General features: G+C 46.5%; 2 protein-coding genes across 2 annotated transcripts in view; both read right to left on the reverse strand.

The window, feature by feature from the left end:
• Nucleotides 1-2,026: 2,026 nt before the first annotated feature.
• Nucleotides 2,027-4,639, reverse strand: phox2a (paired like homeobox 2A). Its single transcript, XM_030108872.1, has 3 exons — nt 4,158-4,639; nt 2,954-3,141; nt 2,027-2,847 (listed from the first exon to the last, which is right to left on the reverse strand). The coding sequence occupies exons 1-3, from the start codon at nt 4,378-4,380 to the stop codon at nt 2,353-2,355; spliced, it is 906 nt and encodes a 301-aa protein (XP_029964732.1). The 5' UTR covers nt 4,381-4,639; the 3' UTR covers nt 2,027-2,352.
• An 8,489-nt stretch (nt 4,640-13,128) lies between these two features.
• clpb (ClpB family mitochondrial disaggregase) overlaps nt 13,129-16,786 on the reverse strand; it is a 31,375-nt gene continuing 27,717 nt past the window's right edge. The window contains exons 14-16 of the mRNA XM_030108850.1: nt 16,229-16,348; nt 15,308-15,412; nt 13,129-15,046 (exon numbers count right to left, since the gene is read on the reverse strand). Coding sequence (XP_029964710.1) covers nt 14,849-15,046; nt 15,308-15,412; nt 16,229-16,348 — 423 coding nt within the window. The 3' untranslated portion in view covers nt 13,129-14,848. The remainder of the gene's footprint in view (nt 15,047-15,307; nt 15,413-16,228; nt 16,349-16,786) is intronic.

Here is a 16,786-nt window from a genome sequence, read left to right on the forward strand (position 1 = left end):
TTTCATCATTTAGTTCAACGAAAATACCTGATTCAATTTGAGCTTCTGGTAAGATTATTTTTTTAGCTTTTTATCTGCAGGCCCTAACTATCATACTTTAACAAAAAAAAGAAGAAGAATTAAATACTTGGAGCATTTTATTTTAGGTGTTTTAAGTGTGGAAATAACATTTTTATTGATACGCCTGCAAACAGGTTAAAGGTGAACTATGTTAAGTTGAAATCATCCCTCTGCTGTACATTAGGTGGCGTTGTTGAGTCACTGAGACGCCAGTCTGTTCTGAAAGCGTTTTGGCTCAAGTTGGGTCCAGTGAGAAAACTGTCCAATCCAGGAGGTTCAGTGATGTTTGAAGAACTCCTTCTGCTTTTTCCTGAAATTACTCAATGCACCACCTTGTGGTGGAAATGTTTACTGCAAGAGAAAACAGCCTTCTGCAAGTTGAAAAAACTTACATTTTGACAGATATATGAGCAGAATATCACTAAATTGTAAACTGACATTGTCGTTTTGTCTCATTCAGCTTCCCTAGCGTGAAGAAGATCGTAAATCAAACGTAAATTACTTGTTTATATCTTTAATCAAAGTTTTTTTTTTTTTTTTTTTGGGGGGGGGGGGGGGGGTAATTTGTATTTCACTTTCATGAAATGAAAATTTTCACATGAAACACAACACCAGATCAGTGAATGCGTCGTGGTAGTGCCTCCATATTGTAGATTTATTAGAATATTCAGAGTAGTGCTATAACTTCTCATTCACTAGAGCCATCCGTCTATTCAAAGTATTCAGTGACGTCTGTTCGACAGATGCTCCACAATGAATTAGATCTGTAAAGCAAAACAAACAAACAAAAAAATGCTACCTAATATTTATATTACTAATTACAGAATTTACAGTCACAAAATTTCCATGGAGCAGTTTCAAAGAAATGTGTGGGAATCTCACCAACATCATAAAAAATATCAATAAATACATGTTTTCTTCCCTTTTAGGTGAATTTGTAGCGATAAACCCCACCTCTTTTCATCAGTCTTCTTTCAGAGATGCTCAGTAAATTAAAACAGAGATGATGTACAGGCAACTTCTCAAGGGGACAGAACAAAACGATGGCTTTGTGGCTTTTTTTTTTCTATGGGAGGAAGGCTTCTATAATACCCAAAGTGTAATTATTATGGACTCACAGTTTTAAAAAAAAAGGAAATGCTCCTCTGAAAAATCGTATCCATTTCAGTCTGGAGAGAATTTCTCTTAAAAAGTCCGGTTGGGTGCCGAGTTCAAGATCCACCAGAGCTGTATTCTGTCCATCGAGCAGGAGAAGACTGATCAGTGTCAAACAGAGACCACCACAGCAAACACACTAGTTAGCTACAATCGGATGTATAAATGTGTTGTCGCCTGTAAACTGAAGTCTCGTCTCTTTTCTCCACACAAAGGACAGAGGAGCTGATTCAGACTGCTAGAAGGGGTCAGAACACCTCAGGCTCTGAGTCTCTTTACCGAATCGTAACAAAGTGACGACTGAAAGAGAATTCCTGACGGGCCGTGAAGCTGATGGGAGGTTGTAGCTGTGGGAGGAAAGAAAGGATGAGGGGATGAGCTGGACCGGGGAGGTGTTTGGTCTGGACCCGGCTCCTCCTAATTGGATTTTGGGGCGGCCCGCTCTGCTCAGCAAAGAGATTTAGGGGGGACCCCGTTCCCTCCGGTGGAAGTCTGTGTGTCAGGGAGCTTAGAGGAAGTTGTGCTTGAGGGTAAAAGTTTGTTTGTCGAGTTTCCCCAGCAGAGACCGGAGCGTTCTATTTGGATTTCTGCTTTGGACTCGTACCTGACCAACATGCTCATCAGAGCCGCGGCCCTCTGGGTCAGTGTGGGAACCTCAGTGCAAGTGAGCACAAAAGACAGAGGAAACAGTTGTGGGTGGATGTGTCTGAGTATCTGTTGTTCTGAGTCTGATCGCTTCAGGGAGCTTTTGCGGATGCTCTAAACTGGGTCTTTCAGTAGTTATCATCTCAGAAAGGAGAGGCCTGCTGTACGATCAGCTCTGGTCAGAGAGCGAGGGCAGGTGGAAAGGTTTGCGGCAGGTAGGAAGCTGCCGCCATCCAGGGCAGGTCTTGTGGGAATAGCGTGCACAGTTGCATAATATTTCTGGGGTGGAAAGATGGTGAAGACGCCTGTGATTTCACGATCTGAGCTTTAAAACAGTTTGATCGCTCAGTTTGTTTAGAGAATCGACGTTGGGGCCGCCCTACAGCACCCTACCCCTGTGAATACAGCGTTACAGCGGGCAAGTCTTTCCACAAAAGCTAAAAGCTCCTCTCTGTTCCAGTGTGTCCCTCACTTCCGTTGCCCCCCTGTGCTTCAGAACAGATTCGTCTTGATGGCGGGGTTGGGTTTTCTGTGGAAGGACGACAGGACTCCAGCGAAAGGCCCAGTCATACTGTCTGCGGGCTGCCAGGCCTTCAGGATCTCCTGCGTCTGGGCGGCGGGCTGGGCGATGGCCGGGTTGGACGGCCCCAGGCTGGACCAGCTGGGGGGCTTCAGCCCCTGCAGGACCGGGGAGTTGGAGGTGTTGGCGTAGCCGCTGTTGGCGGGAGCCGGGCTGGGGCTCAGGCTGGCCGGGCTGCCCAGGTTCCCGTTGGCCGAGCCCGGCAGGGAGGCCGTGCTGTCGGGCGTGGGGCTGCAGGTGGACTCCTTGGACTCGTCATCGTCTGATGAAGATCTGGCCTCCCCACTTTTTTTCCCTCCGGAGCTGCTGCTGGTGTTGTTGCCCGTGGTGCCACCAGAGCTGTTGGCTTTGGCGTTGGCTGCACGCTCCTGCTTACGGAATTTGGCGCGTCGGTTCTGAAACCACACCTGCCAGACACACATGCAGGTAGCTTTAATATTTGGTTACACATGGACGAGCATAAAAAGTCCGATCTGAAATCAATCCTGTGTGGAGAGGGCGGGCATCTCGTACCTGTACTCGTGCCTCGGTCAAGTCTATCTTCAGCGCGAGCTCCTCCCGGGTGTAGATGTCCGGGTAGTGCGTCTCGGCGAAGACTCGCTCCAGCTCCTTCAGCTGGGAGCTGGTGAAGGTGGTCCGGATGCGCCGCTGCTTCCGCTTCTCGTTCAGCCCAGAGGGGTCCGAGAAAAACTTGTAAGGGACTGAAGAGCAACAATTGGATTCGTTAATTCGTCGAAACGTGACGTTATTGGCACTTTAAAAATGGCAAAGACCCCAAAATTAACTGCAGGAGAAAAAAAAAAAAAAAGCGCAGGCCGTGCGTAAATTACGCATGTGTCACCCCGTAGTTTTTGTTTTTAAATTAAAGACTTTTTTCGTTTATGTGAACAATATTTTTCACTAAAAATAAATCATTTAGATTGAGTTTAATTGAAGATGCATTCAATAGTTTTGATTCAACAGAAATTACTTTTTTCAATCCCGGCAGCACACCGTCTCATTTTTTTTATCTCTTAATACTCTGCAAATTGCTATTCGCTAATATACTACTCATATATCCTATTTGTCCTAAACGTTTTAAGAGTTTTAAAAATATTGGATTAATATTCACTTAAAACCAGCAGGATGACACATTTATTTAATTGATACAGGTTTTTCAACAAACCTGTTGCCTCGATTCAAAATCTTTATCACTATGTAAGAAGAGGCCTATTTATTTATTGTCTGTTTTATGGCTTTTTTTGTTTTGCTTGTCCAACAATACACACGGAAAACAATCCGAATATCACTGCAAATAAAGTGAGGAAAATAAATTATCTATTGACTTTGATATTATTATTATTATTATTATTATTATTATTATTATTATTATTATTATTATTATTATTATTATTATTATTATTATTTATTAATGAAACCGTTCCCCATACAAATAATTAAGCTATTAAACAGTATTATTATATTATTACAAATACTACCCTGCATCTGTAAATCAAATTAGGCCTAGACCTTATTTTGAAAAGGCAGAAATGTAAAATTAAATTTTCTTTTTCCTTTCGGGTCATTTTCATAAATGAATACAGAAAATATTCATGTTTCTTCTTGTTTCCATCTCTGATTTTTTTTTTTTTTTCCGTTTTTTTATTACCAGCTTCCTCTCGTCCTGCGGTGTTTGGATATGAGCTACAGGGTGGCAGAGCGGTGAGACGCGCCGTACCTGAGGAGTAGGGTGTGGGCTGGTGCTCTCTCAGGGCTCCCAGCGTGCAGCTGGCCGTGCTGAGCGGAGTGCAGCCCGGGTTGGAGAAAGGTCCGCTCCGGATCGGGTTGTACTGGAAGGAGCTGGCCTGGCTGCAGGAGCTGAAGTCCGCGTAGGCCGACGCTTCCATGGCCGCCATGCAGGAGTCATAGGAGTTCAGGTAGGAGTAATCCATCTTATACATGGAGGTCAGCCGGTGCGGACACCGGTCTGCGGGAGACGCGCGGAGGGGGACTCTCGGGGAGGCTTCAGGCGCGCGTGCTGCTGTCTTTTATTTTCAGAGAAGAGCGTGGAGGTTGTGTGAACCAGCCGGAGATGATCTGCTCTCTGCGCAGTCTCCAGAAAGCTCTGCCGAACTATCTTCAGCTCTGCGGTTTATATCTCAGCTGTTCTGCGGGGGAAATAATCCAGATGTTTTCTCTGCGGTTCCGCTCTGCTCCTTCACTTTCCCCTGGATGTCTCTTTTTTTTCTCTTAGATGTCTCTCTCTCTCTCTCTCTCTCTCTCTCTCTCTCTCTCTTCTCTCTTTCTCTCCGGTGTCCCTCACTGCTCTGGGCTCGCGCTCAGTTTGACAGCGCGCTGCGGCTCGCGCGGTGTTTATAATAAACTTGGTCGGGCGCGAGACAATGGCGAGGCGGTGGTCTAGTTTCCATGACAATGGCAGCAGTGAGTGAGCGTGCACACGGACGGCCCTCCTCCCAGCCCTCTGTGCACCGCCCACGCCGTCCTCAGCATCTCTCAGCTTGCAGGTGTCAGTAGAGTTGAATCATCAAGTCTTAAAAAAAGAAAGAAAGAAAGAAAGAAAGAAAAAGGAAAGAAGCCACTACTTCTTCATTTATGCATGCTCTATTGGACATGGTTCCATTTTCGGACATGGACTCGTGCGGTGAGCGGTCCTCCCTCACAGCAAAAATCAGGACGCGGGTTTACAAACGTCGAATACAGCAAGTAATTCTGTCAAACCCAAATCCCAATACCTGATCCCACCGTTTCTCTCTTCTGGGTCTTTTTTGAGCAGGCACAAGTGAAGTCCGGCCTATGTTGTCTCGAACGCCTCTGAGGCCCATAAATCATGACAGCAATTCAGTATTCTGGGGCTGTATTCGTCTAAAAATCCCCTTCTTTTGTAATCTGACTTTTGGAACACAGCTGGAACGAAATTGTGAATCCTGGCTAGTCAAAAAAATAGCAGTAATCCAAAAAGCCCCAAACAAATTAGATGTGTCAAACACGTGGAAATACGTCTTGACTTACCTTTTCCTTTAGATGGATTTTAATTGTGAATCTAATCACGACTCGTTAAACTGGGAGTCGTCTTGCTCCAGCTCTGATCTCACACACAGTATGACCACATTCAGCCCCGAAACAGCAGCTCCAGTCCGGGGTGTCGCTCCTCTTCTCCACCGGCTGGCGGGAAACAACCGCAGCTCAGCCGCAGAAGTCTTTATGTGAGGGAAAGCGTCCAGATGTGACGGTGATTGCTGAGATTAAAAGCTTTGATTTGATTCCGATCACTTTTACGGAGATGTCACCAGAGCGAGCGTCACTTTGATGTATAGGACTGGAGAGGGAGCCGGCTGCTGAGACAACCACGGCAGGCTAACCATAAACGCATTGACGCTCCATAAATTGGTTTAAGTTTATTGTTCGGTGTCATACAATGTGATAAGTCATATCCCACACGGCCCCCGCCACACACACACTCACACAAACACGTTGGGTTTGAAACCGGCAGGCAGGCAGGCAGGCAGGCAGGCGCGCGCTCCGCCAAGTCTCCAAATCTGAGGTTGTTATGAAAAAAAAAAAAAAAAAGGAAAAAGAAAAGAAACATGAAGAGTGCTTTCAGCTTTTCAGGCTCTCTTCATAAAATTAACAAGCTCTTTATTAGTGCTTGGATTTCACCAAATAATGTAATCTACAAACCAAAATTACGTTGTGCGTGCACGCCTGGAATTAATTGAATTTGGCCTGCGTGCCCGCGCGTAAAAGTCCGCGCTCCGGTCCCTGCTGGACCAGAGGCTGCATGAAGGCGCTCCGAGTCCTTAATGACATTAACCTGCCGCTCGCGCGTGCGCATGCGTGCGCCAACCACTATGCACCAGTTTCAAGCACCAAAATGATGAAAATGAGATTTGCTTAGAGTGTTTTTGTTCTGTTTCATTTTTCGTGGATGTTGAGGGTTGCTGGATGTGCAGCGCGTCCTCTGCACATCTGGGTGCGCAGCGCCTTCTGTGCGCGCGAGGCTCATAAATCGAGTTCAAAGATTATCTTTAATTTTAGAAAAAAAAAGCTTTAGATTTCTATTTTAAATGAGCTTGATTTATCCATTTAAAATGATCTTTGTTTTATTGCAGGAATTATATGTTCAAACACATCTGGACGTGAGTGCATAAGCAGCAGTGAACCAGCAGTATTTCAATACAAAAATCGCAGCTCAATAGTAGAAATGTTTTTTGTGCCACTGACTTAAATGAAATTTCCATTTTTTTAAGTCTTCTGAGCCTGAGGTCAGCCTGTCCCGTCTGCTGGCTGCTCGCTCCCTTCTGCTGGGTTCAGAGGTGAGTTTACCGAGAAACTTAAACAGTTTCAAAGTTAAACTTTCCAGGCCGTTTCTGTGTCTCTCCCAAAAAAAAAAAAGAAAAAAGAGCAGCCAGGAGCGACCCTAGCTCTCCCGCTTTTGCGCATTTCAACTCTAATCCCTTCAAAGAGGGAACCGGTCTCTTCCAGGCCACTAATCCGCCCTATAGTGCTCCGGCGCAGGGGGAGACTTCTCCTCTGAGGAGGCTTTAACTTTGGACTTTTACATTCATGGGGTGATTTGGCGGAAACAGTAACGGGGAGCTTTGGCATTCATGGTGTCTGAGTCAACAGAGGGGGGACACAATGGGCCCCCAGAGGCTCCTGAGGGCTCCTGAGAGAGGAACCCCGACTATGGGGATTATAATCCCATGGAGGACTGGGCTTTTAGAGAAAACCTTATGACCGCACTTAACGGTTGTTGTCCGTTTCTAATCGGACTTGTGATTAAGATAAAGGACCGAGTCATTCCCTGTTTTTGATTTGAAAGCTGTGGAAGAAACACACCGTGTTAAAGCCTGGGGTGATAATGGAACAAGACTTTTGACACCAGGGTAAAAAAGCACAACAGGAACCTCTTCAGGAACGAGACAAGACTAAAATACATGGGATATTATAATACAACTTCACTGAACTGTCAATACTCTGTCTTGTTTGATAACCTTTAAATAAAGCGAGATCTTTTTTTGAGTATGCATGAAGTATAACTGATTTTTGAAGGCTGGATGAATCATATTTTTCCCAAAATCGTATTTCTTGATAAATCTATCAATGCCTAAACAACATTTGCTATTTTTATCCAAGTCCCATTAAGTGTTGTGGCTGTCTCACATGTGGACGGGGCGCGATCTGCGAAGAAAATGAAATCCTGCTCGTTTCTCATCTGTTCCCATCTTTCCTGCGGCTCTAATTGTTTGCGATGGTCCTCTAAGCTCGGAGACACCGTCTGGAGATCTGCAGGGCCGCATGCAGATTGGCCTTTATGGAAGCCAGCACCAGGAAAACTGCTGTGTGGGTGTGCGTAAAAGCGCGAGTGTGTGTGTGTGAGAGAGAGAGAGAAAAACAGGGCGTTGGTGGCGGAAAAGCTGCTCTGTATGATGGATGGTTGGAAGGTCCTGATGGAGACACGGAGAGCTGTATGGATAGACACGGAGGACAAGGGATGAGTGAAGGATGGGACAGCAGCGACACTGGCTTGATGAAAAGCCACGCGGGAGGCCGCGGCTCGCTCTGTGTCCCGTCACGCCCTGCGGTGGTCTGAGGCCCGCGAGGCTGTCAGTCAGAGATGGACACCGCCAGGTCCATCCATCAACCGGGCCTCAAAGAAGAGCGCGTCCCGCGTGCTCAAAGATGTTTTGGCTCCAGAATATTGATTTACAGGCCTGGATATTAACCTCCTCATTGTCCCGATTTGTTAAAGACGCGAAAAATGCGCGATTACAGAGCCATTTGAACTCTGTGTGAATACCTAAAGTCGGCTAAAATGTAAGAATTACTGGAATAAAATATAACTCAAGACGGATGTGGCCCCTATCCTCTCATGATTATTACATTTAGGTCAATTCTGTATTGAATTAGTTTAAAATGCAACAGTTGCAATAGACTAATTGACGCGGTCTTGATAATTATTTGGAATAGTCTTCATAAAATATCACTGTGTCCAGTTTCATCCAATATTGTTAAGATGTTAAAAGTTAACAGTAATCATGATTTCGTGTTGTTGTTTTGAATTTTAGAATAAGGACACTTAATAAGATTAATATGTAACAATTACAATTAATATGTAAAACACTTTTGGGCGATTTGTGCTGTTTACTGATGCACTGCGCAAATAATGGATCTGTTATCTTGACAAATCGATCTCCCTGCGCATTTCCAAACAAGCTGGGGTGCAATGGTTAAAATCTATCAATCTTGCGCATTTTGTTGATTTTTCATAGATGGAAATCCTTTAACAGCGTCAGAGACACGCCCCCTGTCCCTCTCAGGTATTCCCCACACGCCACATCGCCGTCGTTTCAGTATCAATAAAATATTCAATTTATAACACCAGAGTTTGGAAAGTGCCGAAGACTGGAAGCTCCAACTTCACCCTAAACTCAGCTGAGTGCGCAAAAACCCTGCAGGCCGGAGCCTGATCCTCACAGCCGCCTCTCTGCCTGCGGTGTCACTGAAATGTGTCGTGTCATCGCCTCCTCTTAAGGCCTTCTTCCCTCGGAGGTGGATCTGAGTGCGCATTAAATAAAATCAGAACCTGTGGGATCCTGCAGTTAACGTCGGCCGCGCGTCTTTCCGGCTGAAGAAGGCTGGCGGCGCGCATTTGATTTGCTCGGTGATGGATGGAAGACGGTGAAGGGGGGTGGTGGTGGTGGAGGAGCGGGTTGATGGGGAGCCCGGGGGTCCCGTCGATGCGCCTGTCCCCGCATATCAGTCCCCAATTACTGGAATGCGCGGTGACGCTCCAGCTCGAGACGCATCCACCCGGGATAGAGAGGGCAGCGGCCGCACCGGGACTCTGGAAGTTACATTACAGCGAGTTGATCAGAAACAAGGAGTACAGAGAGAAAAATTAATGAAGACACCGATTATATATTGGTTGAATGTTTTAATGATACTTATTTTCCCAGTCAAAGTTTATTTATGAGAGAATACACAGAAGATATGTAAATATCTAATATCTAATATGTAATATGTAAAAGCTTCGGATTTCTATGAATATATTTTTAATGTTAGACGACATTAACCTGCATCAGCCTTCCATTGAAAGGTTTTTGTCCTCATATAAAGACTGGAAGCATTGCACCTGCTACAAACGCTTCAACGAAGCTTATTTCAAATGATTATTTTCAATTTGTTGTGAAATGAGTAAAGCTTTAAATGTGTAGTTTACTGAAAACAAATATTAAACTCCACTTATTCTTATTTTAATTATTGTTCTGATTACTTTAATCATAGGAAAAAAATGGAAAACGAAACTTGCCTCTATTCTGTAAATCTCTCAACATTGAAAACTATTTCAGCAGCCTACAAAATGCGCAAAATGAGTTTTCCCAATCTGAAGGCACCGGATGAAACCGTCTTCGTTGCGCCATAACTCGTGCGCGTAATGACGCAGAGCAGCTGCGGTGATTCTCATGCCGCGTCCATCTCTCCCGCCGCACCAGACCTGTATTACCCTAATGGATAACGGCATGTTACTTAAAAAAGAAGCTTTTTAGGATAAAAAAGCGGCTCCCGGGAGACCGGGGCGCACACACCACAGCTGGAGCGGCGGGGGACGGCCGCGCGCAGGAGAGCCTCTCCAAACAGGCTAATTAGATCTGCAGCTCTGGCCTCGCGCTCTGAAAGCAGCCCAGCGGCGGGGCGCGCGGAGCTGTGGAAAGTTAATTGAATTAAATTCCCTCTAAACTAATTAGGCTGCAATCTGCCACGCGAGCTGTCCCTGAGCAAGGTTTGAATTAGGCGGAATGGATTTGTTCCTTTTCTTTAAGAGAAAGGAGAACAGACTGCTGTGTTTTCGGTGCGCTGCTTTATTTGTCTTTTATGCTGATTCTCCCCGGGGACCGTCACGCGGTGGCCTTGTGGGTAACCGGACTGCGCCCGGTTCGCCCACCCAGAGCCACCAGCCGGACCCCCCCCCCCCCCCCCCCCCCCCCCGCCACTCCCCGGACCCACGGACCGGAGGCTGAGGATGAGGAGGAGGATGAAGATGCGCAGGAGCCGCGTGAATGAGGAGCAGCTTCAGACCGGAGGAGCTGAGTGGACTGAGGTAATGGAGGTGAAATCGATCGCTTTCCTGGGGGAGCACAAAGCGAGGAGGAGGAGGGGGGGATTGGGGGGGGGGGGGGGTGGAGGGGGGAGATGAGAGGAGTGCACAGGGACACGGATGAAAATCCCCCGTTAAGAGCAGGGACAGATATGATAATGGGAGAGCCGCTAGTAGTCGTTCATCATTCACCACCTCCACCTGGCTGCTGCTGCTGCTGCAGGACAACACACACACACACACACACACACACACACACACACACACACACACACACACTGCAACCCACACATTACACCGTTGCACCCCACCTGCACGCTACACACCACACCCACACACTTCTCTCACACTCTTCATCAGTGAGTCACAGCACATCCAGTGAATATATTTCTGAAACAGCTCAACTGCTCTTACACACACACACACACACACACCACACACACTCCTCGAGTGAGACACCGTACATAAATACAATCATGGAGGAAAGTTAAACAACTTCAGGACTGTGGGTATTTTTTTTTTTTAGCTCTCTTGTCTTACAGCGATAAGGTTCCTGCTCGGAGCTTTATTTCCTTTCTGTGTGGAGTTTCCATGTACTCCCTGTGCATGTGTGTGTCATGGTGGCCTCCTACAGTACTAATACATTCACGTGTCCTGTGAGTGTTATTGTGCCTCTGCTGGTGTTTAAAAACTGTCCAAAGAGCTGCTTCCTTCCTTCCTTCCTTCCAGCTGATTTTTCCAGTCCCAGTTCTGAGGATGTCAGAAGCTTGAAGTCCAGACATATTTGTCCAAATGTCGAGAAGATAAGTAAAAAGCTGTCGGTGAAATAAACACTGAAGGATCTGTGCTTGTTACTTTCCATCTCAGATGGAGACTCGGGTGCCGGGTTACCTGCGCTGCACTTTAACGCTCCTCAATTTGTGTGAAGAGCAGGAGGAGGGAGGGAGACAGGAAGACAGACCTGCAGATGGATGGCGGAGGAGGAAGCAGAGAGCCGAGGAGGGGGGAGAGGGAGGCTGAGCAGAGGCCCGAGGGAGGGTGGGGTGAGGCAGTGAGCGAGTAAAGTGTAGCGAGATAGAGGGAGAGGGAGGTTAGGACGATGGAGGGCCAGGTTTCTGTTTCTCCATAATCTAATCAGAGAAATGGCAGCAGTCAGAAATAGCCTGACGGACAGACTAAGAGCCTTTTCTCTTTCTCCTCCTCTTCTTATTCTTGTCTTCCTCAGGGAGAGTAAATGGATACACACACGCACACACACACACCACACACTTTGGCTCCCTAAAACCATAAAGTGTAGATGTGTTTGAGGGTTATAAGAGATGAGAGAAGCCTGGAGGTATCGCAGGAAAACCTGATCTTCTGTCCAGATGCGGCGCCTTCCAGAGCCTCACTTCCAGCCCGAGCCGTGCGGCCTGTTGCTCAGTTTTCTGTGGGCGTCGACGCTTCCCTCCCGTCAGACGCATGCAGATGATATTACAAGTGTTTGGCAGCTCGTCCGCAGAGGAACACAACCACAAAGCTGCTTTCTACTGAGGCGTGTGGCGAGAGCGAGCTGAGAGGAATCGTGGGTAAAATCATCTTCCAGTCCCAAGGTCGGCAGTTTGAGCCCCTGTCGTTCCTTCTCCACGTGTTCTTGAGCAAAACACTGAACCCAAAATTGGTCCCACTAGAGGTGGAGCTCCTCACGTGGCAGTGAATCAGTGAAAATACACTATGCAAGTGAAATGTTGAAAAGAAAACTAATCTTTTAATGATCGCTACTCCTCATGAAACAGTGACCACTTTGTGTTTGAACCCGACTGAAGAAGGGAAAACAAGAGAGTAAAACATACAACCCACGAGCCAAATCTGAGATGTTCTGTGAGACGGTGCAGTAAATTCCCACTTTGAAACACAAGCTTTTCTCCAACACAAGCCTGAAGTCAGAAACAGGCTGCTCAGAATGGCTTCTCGAGAAGTTGTATTTTCAGGATGTTCTCTAAACTAATGGATCTGTTGTTATTTAAAGCTAACCAACATTTTTCTGGTCCAGCTGAACAGAGATCAAACATTTTCTGTGCATCTCTGAGCTGAGGGACACCTGTGACCTTGATCACTTCTTAAAATTTGTAGTAATACACAATCCTCATAAGAAAAAAAAAACCTGAAAATGTCTGAAAAACTCATTTAAATCAATTATTCTGAGATTAATCTAAAGCCTGAAGAGAATTCACTGCAATATGGTTTAAAGACACGGATGGTTCTTCCTCCTCACAGAAACAGGCTGGGGTGTTAATGGGGGGTCCGGGCCGAGCACAGTAAGAGTTGAGTCTTTTCCCAGGATGCTAATCATTCCTCCCTGCAGATGTGTGTGTGTGTGTGATTCCTTCTGTATGTCTGTGGCATTTACCGCGCTGCATTCCTGTGTAGCGTCCAACACACAGACCACCACCGAGAGGAATTCCAGCGGGATTCCTCCCATCGTGTCGCTTCCCGGGGCGGACAGGGGTCCCACCCAGGGGCCGGCCTCACGCGCACACAGCTCCATTCATCCATCCATCAGCGGCGACAGCGAAACGCCGGCTGACAAGAACGACAACAACGCAGGAATTCCCTTTTTGTGGCGGTGACTTTATTTACAGGGAAGCAGCTGAGACACAAGAATGAGAGGCGTCGCTCGATTACATCGGGCGTCTCGTCGACACGCCGTTCCGACGTTTATGACGCAACGCTTTGAATGACGGGTTTTTAATGATTTTTCCTTGATGGGTTGAGACTTCTCTTAATGTCACGGCGAGCAGCAGCGGGCCGTCTCTACCGATAACAGGGCCTTGACGAGACTCTTCTATCAACCATCAGTCAAACCTCAGCTTGTGATTCCTCTACTTTCACTGTATTTACTCAAGCAGAATTAATCAGGAGCTCATGTTTACATGTATTGATCAGAGCAGCTCTGCTGGTGAGTCTACATGAGCGATATGTGCAATGGGACGTCTGGGATATCTTTGGTTAGCAGTGGTTATGTTAGCTTGATGTTTTCACAGTTAGTTCACAAAAAAAGCCCCCAAAACACTACCTAATTATTACCAACATGTAGTCATTTCATTGATATTTGCGTTACCAGAGTGCGACTTGCCGGGGAGGGACGGTTTACATATTCTCAGACCTGAGAGGAAATAAGGGTCTTGTTTAAAAAAATAAAATGAATCCCTGTGCACAGCAAGATTTAGTTTCACAATATTGAAAGATCACGGCACACAAACTTTCATTCATGTTAAATTATGGGCTTAATGCTGGACTTTCTGTATTTTCAATAAAAGGTTTAACTGGCAGCTGCTGGGATCCAGGAAGGACTGCAGAGCCACAGGAACCTGTTACAGACATGGGTTTATTAGTGATTCGACATGTCAGTTTCAAACTGTTGAATTTCTTTTTTTTTAGATAAATGTTTCTCAAAAAATAAGCAAAATAAGCCACGGCCCTCCCCTCCAAGCTGGCTTTCCTCACAAATTGCACTCTGACGCTCAGATTTGGATTCTGAAGCTAACAAGCCGGCTTCAGCCTGTCCGGGGCTGTAAATCCAGAATATAATCTCAGGTTATATATATTCAGACTGAATAATAATCAACAAATCATGAAGTAGAAAATAAAGTGCCAAAAAATTCAGAGGCTGGACTGAAGACAGTGACTCACTACTGTCACCTAATGGACACGGGTGGTATTGCATGCATTTAATGCTGCCTTTTTAAGACTAATACTTAATATTTTACTGTCCTTTTTCAAGATGGTTGCCAATACTGAGTGACAGATATGTTAAATGAAGTTAAGATCGACAACTTTTTCACCGTCAATGGCTTTGTGTTGAAGTGAATTAAACTGTGTAGGACAGCGGAGAGTTAATCACCTTCAAATCTGACATTCATCGTTCAAATTCGAGCACAGCACCTTTCATCTGCATTCATCTTAATAGAATCGCTCAATAAATATTAAATATATTGGCTTTATGAAGAAAACACTGAATTATCATCACCGTGTAACAGATGAACTGATCAGCAGCTTTAACTCTACATCGCTACTACAACGGCTTCAGTTAGCGGATGGTGCGAGAGCCGGCGGTCGTCAAGACGCCGAATCGTCTTTACGAACACAGACGAGTCACGAGGAAGCGTTGGTCTGTGACCAAGCTGTGAGAACTGAATTATAGAGGCAGTGATGTTGAGCTTATCAGAGGTGTTATTTCATTGGACATATGGATGGTGAGCTGTCCGAGGTCCTGACGCCGGTGATGATACGGGTGTGAATACCGACTGCGCCGCCGCCGCCGCCCCTCGTCAGTGCTCGGGGCTGAGCGGAGGGCGGATGTCCAGCGTCCGGGAGGACCGGTCCTCCCCGACCACCTCCAGGCGCAGATTGGGCGCGCTGTGCTCCGTCGGGTCCTCCGACTGGACGGACAGGCGCAGGGTGCAGCCCTTGGGGAGCAGCTCCTGCTCGTACGCCGCGGCGAGCTGGTTGACGACCCGCCGCTCCACCTGGCGGGATCAGACACCAAGCCCAAGATATTTAGGCAACTTGACAGTATTGTCTTCGGCATTCAGACTATTTCAATGACTCTTCACATTTATTATCATTGTTCTGGTAAAATAATCAAATCATGTTATTTTCTTTGTGTTTAATCTACGAAACAAAAGTTGCAACTACTTTGATTACTTTCTAAAAACAAAAAAACAACGGATGAGAACAGAACGTGTTAAAAACTATCATCATGGATCAGCGTTGCTGCGTCTGAATACCTCATGTTTGATGGACCGCGCGCCGTAGTGCATGTTGTATCCGCCCGCCAACAGGTCCAGCACGGGGCGGTCCCACTGAAGGGTGATGTCATGGCGCTGCTTCGCCTGGTGACGGAGACGGAAATGAGTTTCAAAGAAAAGAAGGTGTGGAACAGAAACAGAGGCGGGACATGCTGTCAAGCAGCATGTCTGCCGGCGCTAATCAACGGGCCCTTAATGCGTTTTAATCAAACGCCAGTCAATAGTAGTGATCAGAGGAGCTCATTTAAGCTGCAGATGTCGACACTTCATCCAATAAACAGCAGGTCGTGTTTTACTCCGGATGTGTAATAACGCTCCGAACGTTTAATTCCTTAAATAAAAATGAGCGACTTGTGGGGAATTCGGTCCTAATGAGATTTCGGCTGTTGGCGAGTTATTACGGGACGCGCCCGCCTCAAAACAGACGCGCGGCCACGTCGGAGCGGCGGATAAACGGGATGGAGTCGGGCTGCTGTCAGGCCGCCTCCCGGGCCCGCGCTGCCTGTCAGGACGGCGGCTGTAATATTAATAATTAAATATTGATGAAGGCTCCACATGTTAAACACTGTAATCTCATTACAGTGAGTAACAGTGGCACATAATATTGATCTGCGTGTGTTTCTGCACAGCTCAGCGGCTGCAGGATGAAGTGGGGTGAGCCGCTCGCGCTCCCACCGGAGGACAGGCGCTTTATAAATGCGGGGAGATGCGAAGGGAGGCCTCCAAACGCTCGCTTCCTGCATCCTCCTCTGACCTGAGCTCCTCACGCTCGACTCCTAACTTCCAAACCATAAAGGAGACGGAGATTTTTTGGCAGCTGCGTCACGTTTCCTGAAGACTCAGCAGAAGACGCTTTTTTTTTCGCCCCCAAACAGATACAAAGCGAAGGCTTTGTGGTACCTTTTTGGCCCAGAAGCTGAGCTCTTTGCTGACCAGCTGCAGCAGCTCTGAGTGGCAGAAAGGCAGGAAGTACACAATCTCATTGATCCGTCCGAGAAACTCGTCCCTCCGGAAATGAGCCTGCGGAGGAAAACGAAGAGCGAACGATGACGAAGCAGCACCTCGTTCAAACTTTCACCAGACTCTCAATTTAACAACTGGACGGACGTTTTGATGGCGTCTCACGAAGAGCAAATTAACATTTTATATAAATATTCTATCGTCATAGTTAGATAATTCTGTGATGTTGATGATATTTTCCTTGGAAAAAGCAAAAGTTTTGCCTGAAATAGTTTGGATGTTTGTCCTCGGAGTGTGTTTCCCCTCCCTCTCATCCACATGTCGCCATTTTTGCCAAATCATTTTCTTAGCAAAGTGGCATAAAAATCCACCCCCTCCTCTCAGAGATTCAAACTTCTTCACCAGCAGACCAGACGAAACACACCAAAGAAATCAAGGCGGGGACAACTAGTCCTAATAGTTGACTAGTACTTTAATTAGCATGCATTTTGAACAATT

The sequence above is a fragment of the Salarias fasciatus genome, chromosome 14, assembly GCF_902148845.1.
Source record: "Salarias fasciatus chromosome 14, fSalaFa1.1, whole genome shotgun sequence".
In the NCBI taxonomy this organism is placed as follows: Eukaryota; Metazoa; Chordata; class Actinopteri; order Blenniiformes; family Blenniidae; genus Salarias; species Salarias fasciatus.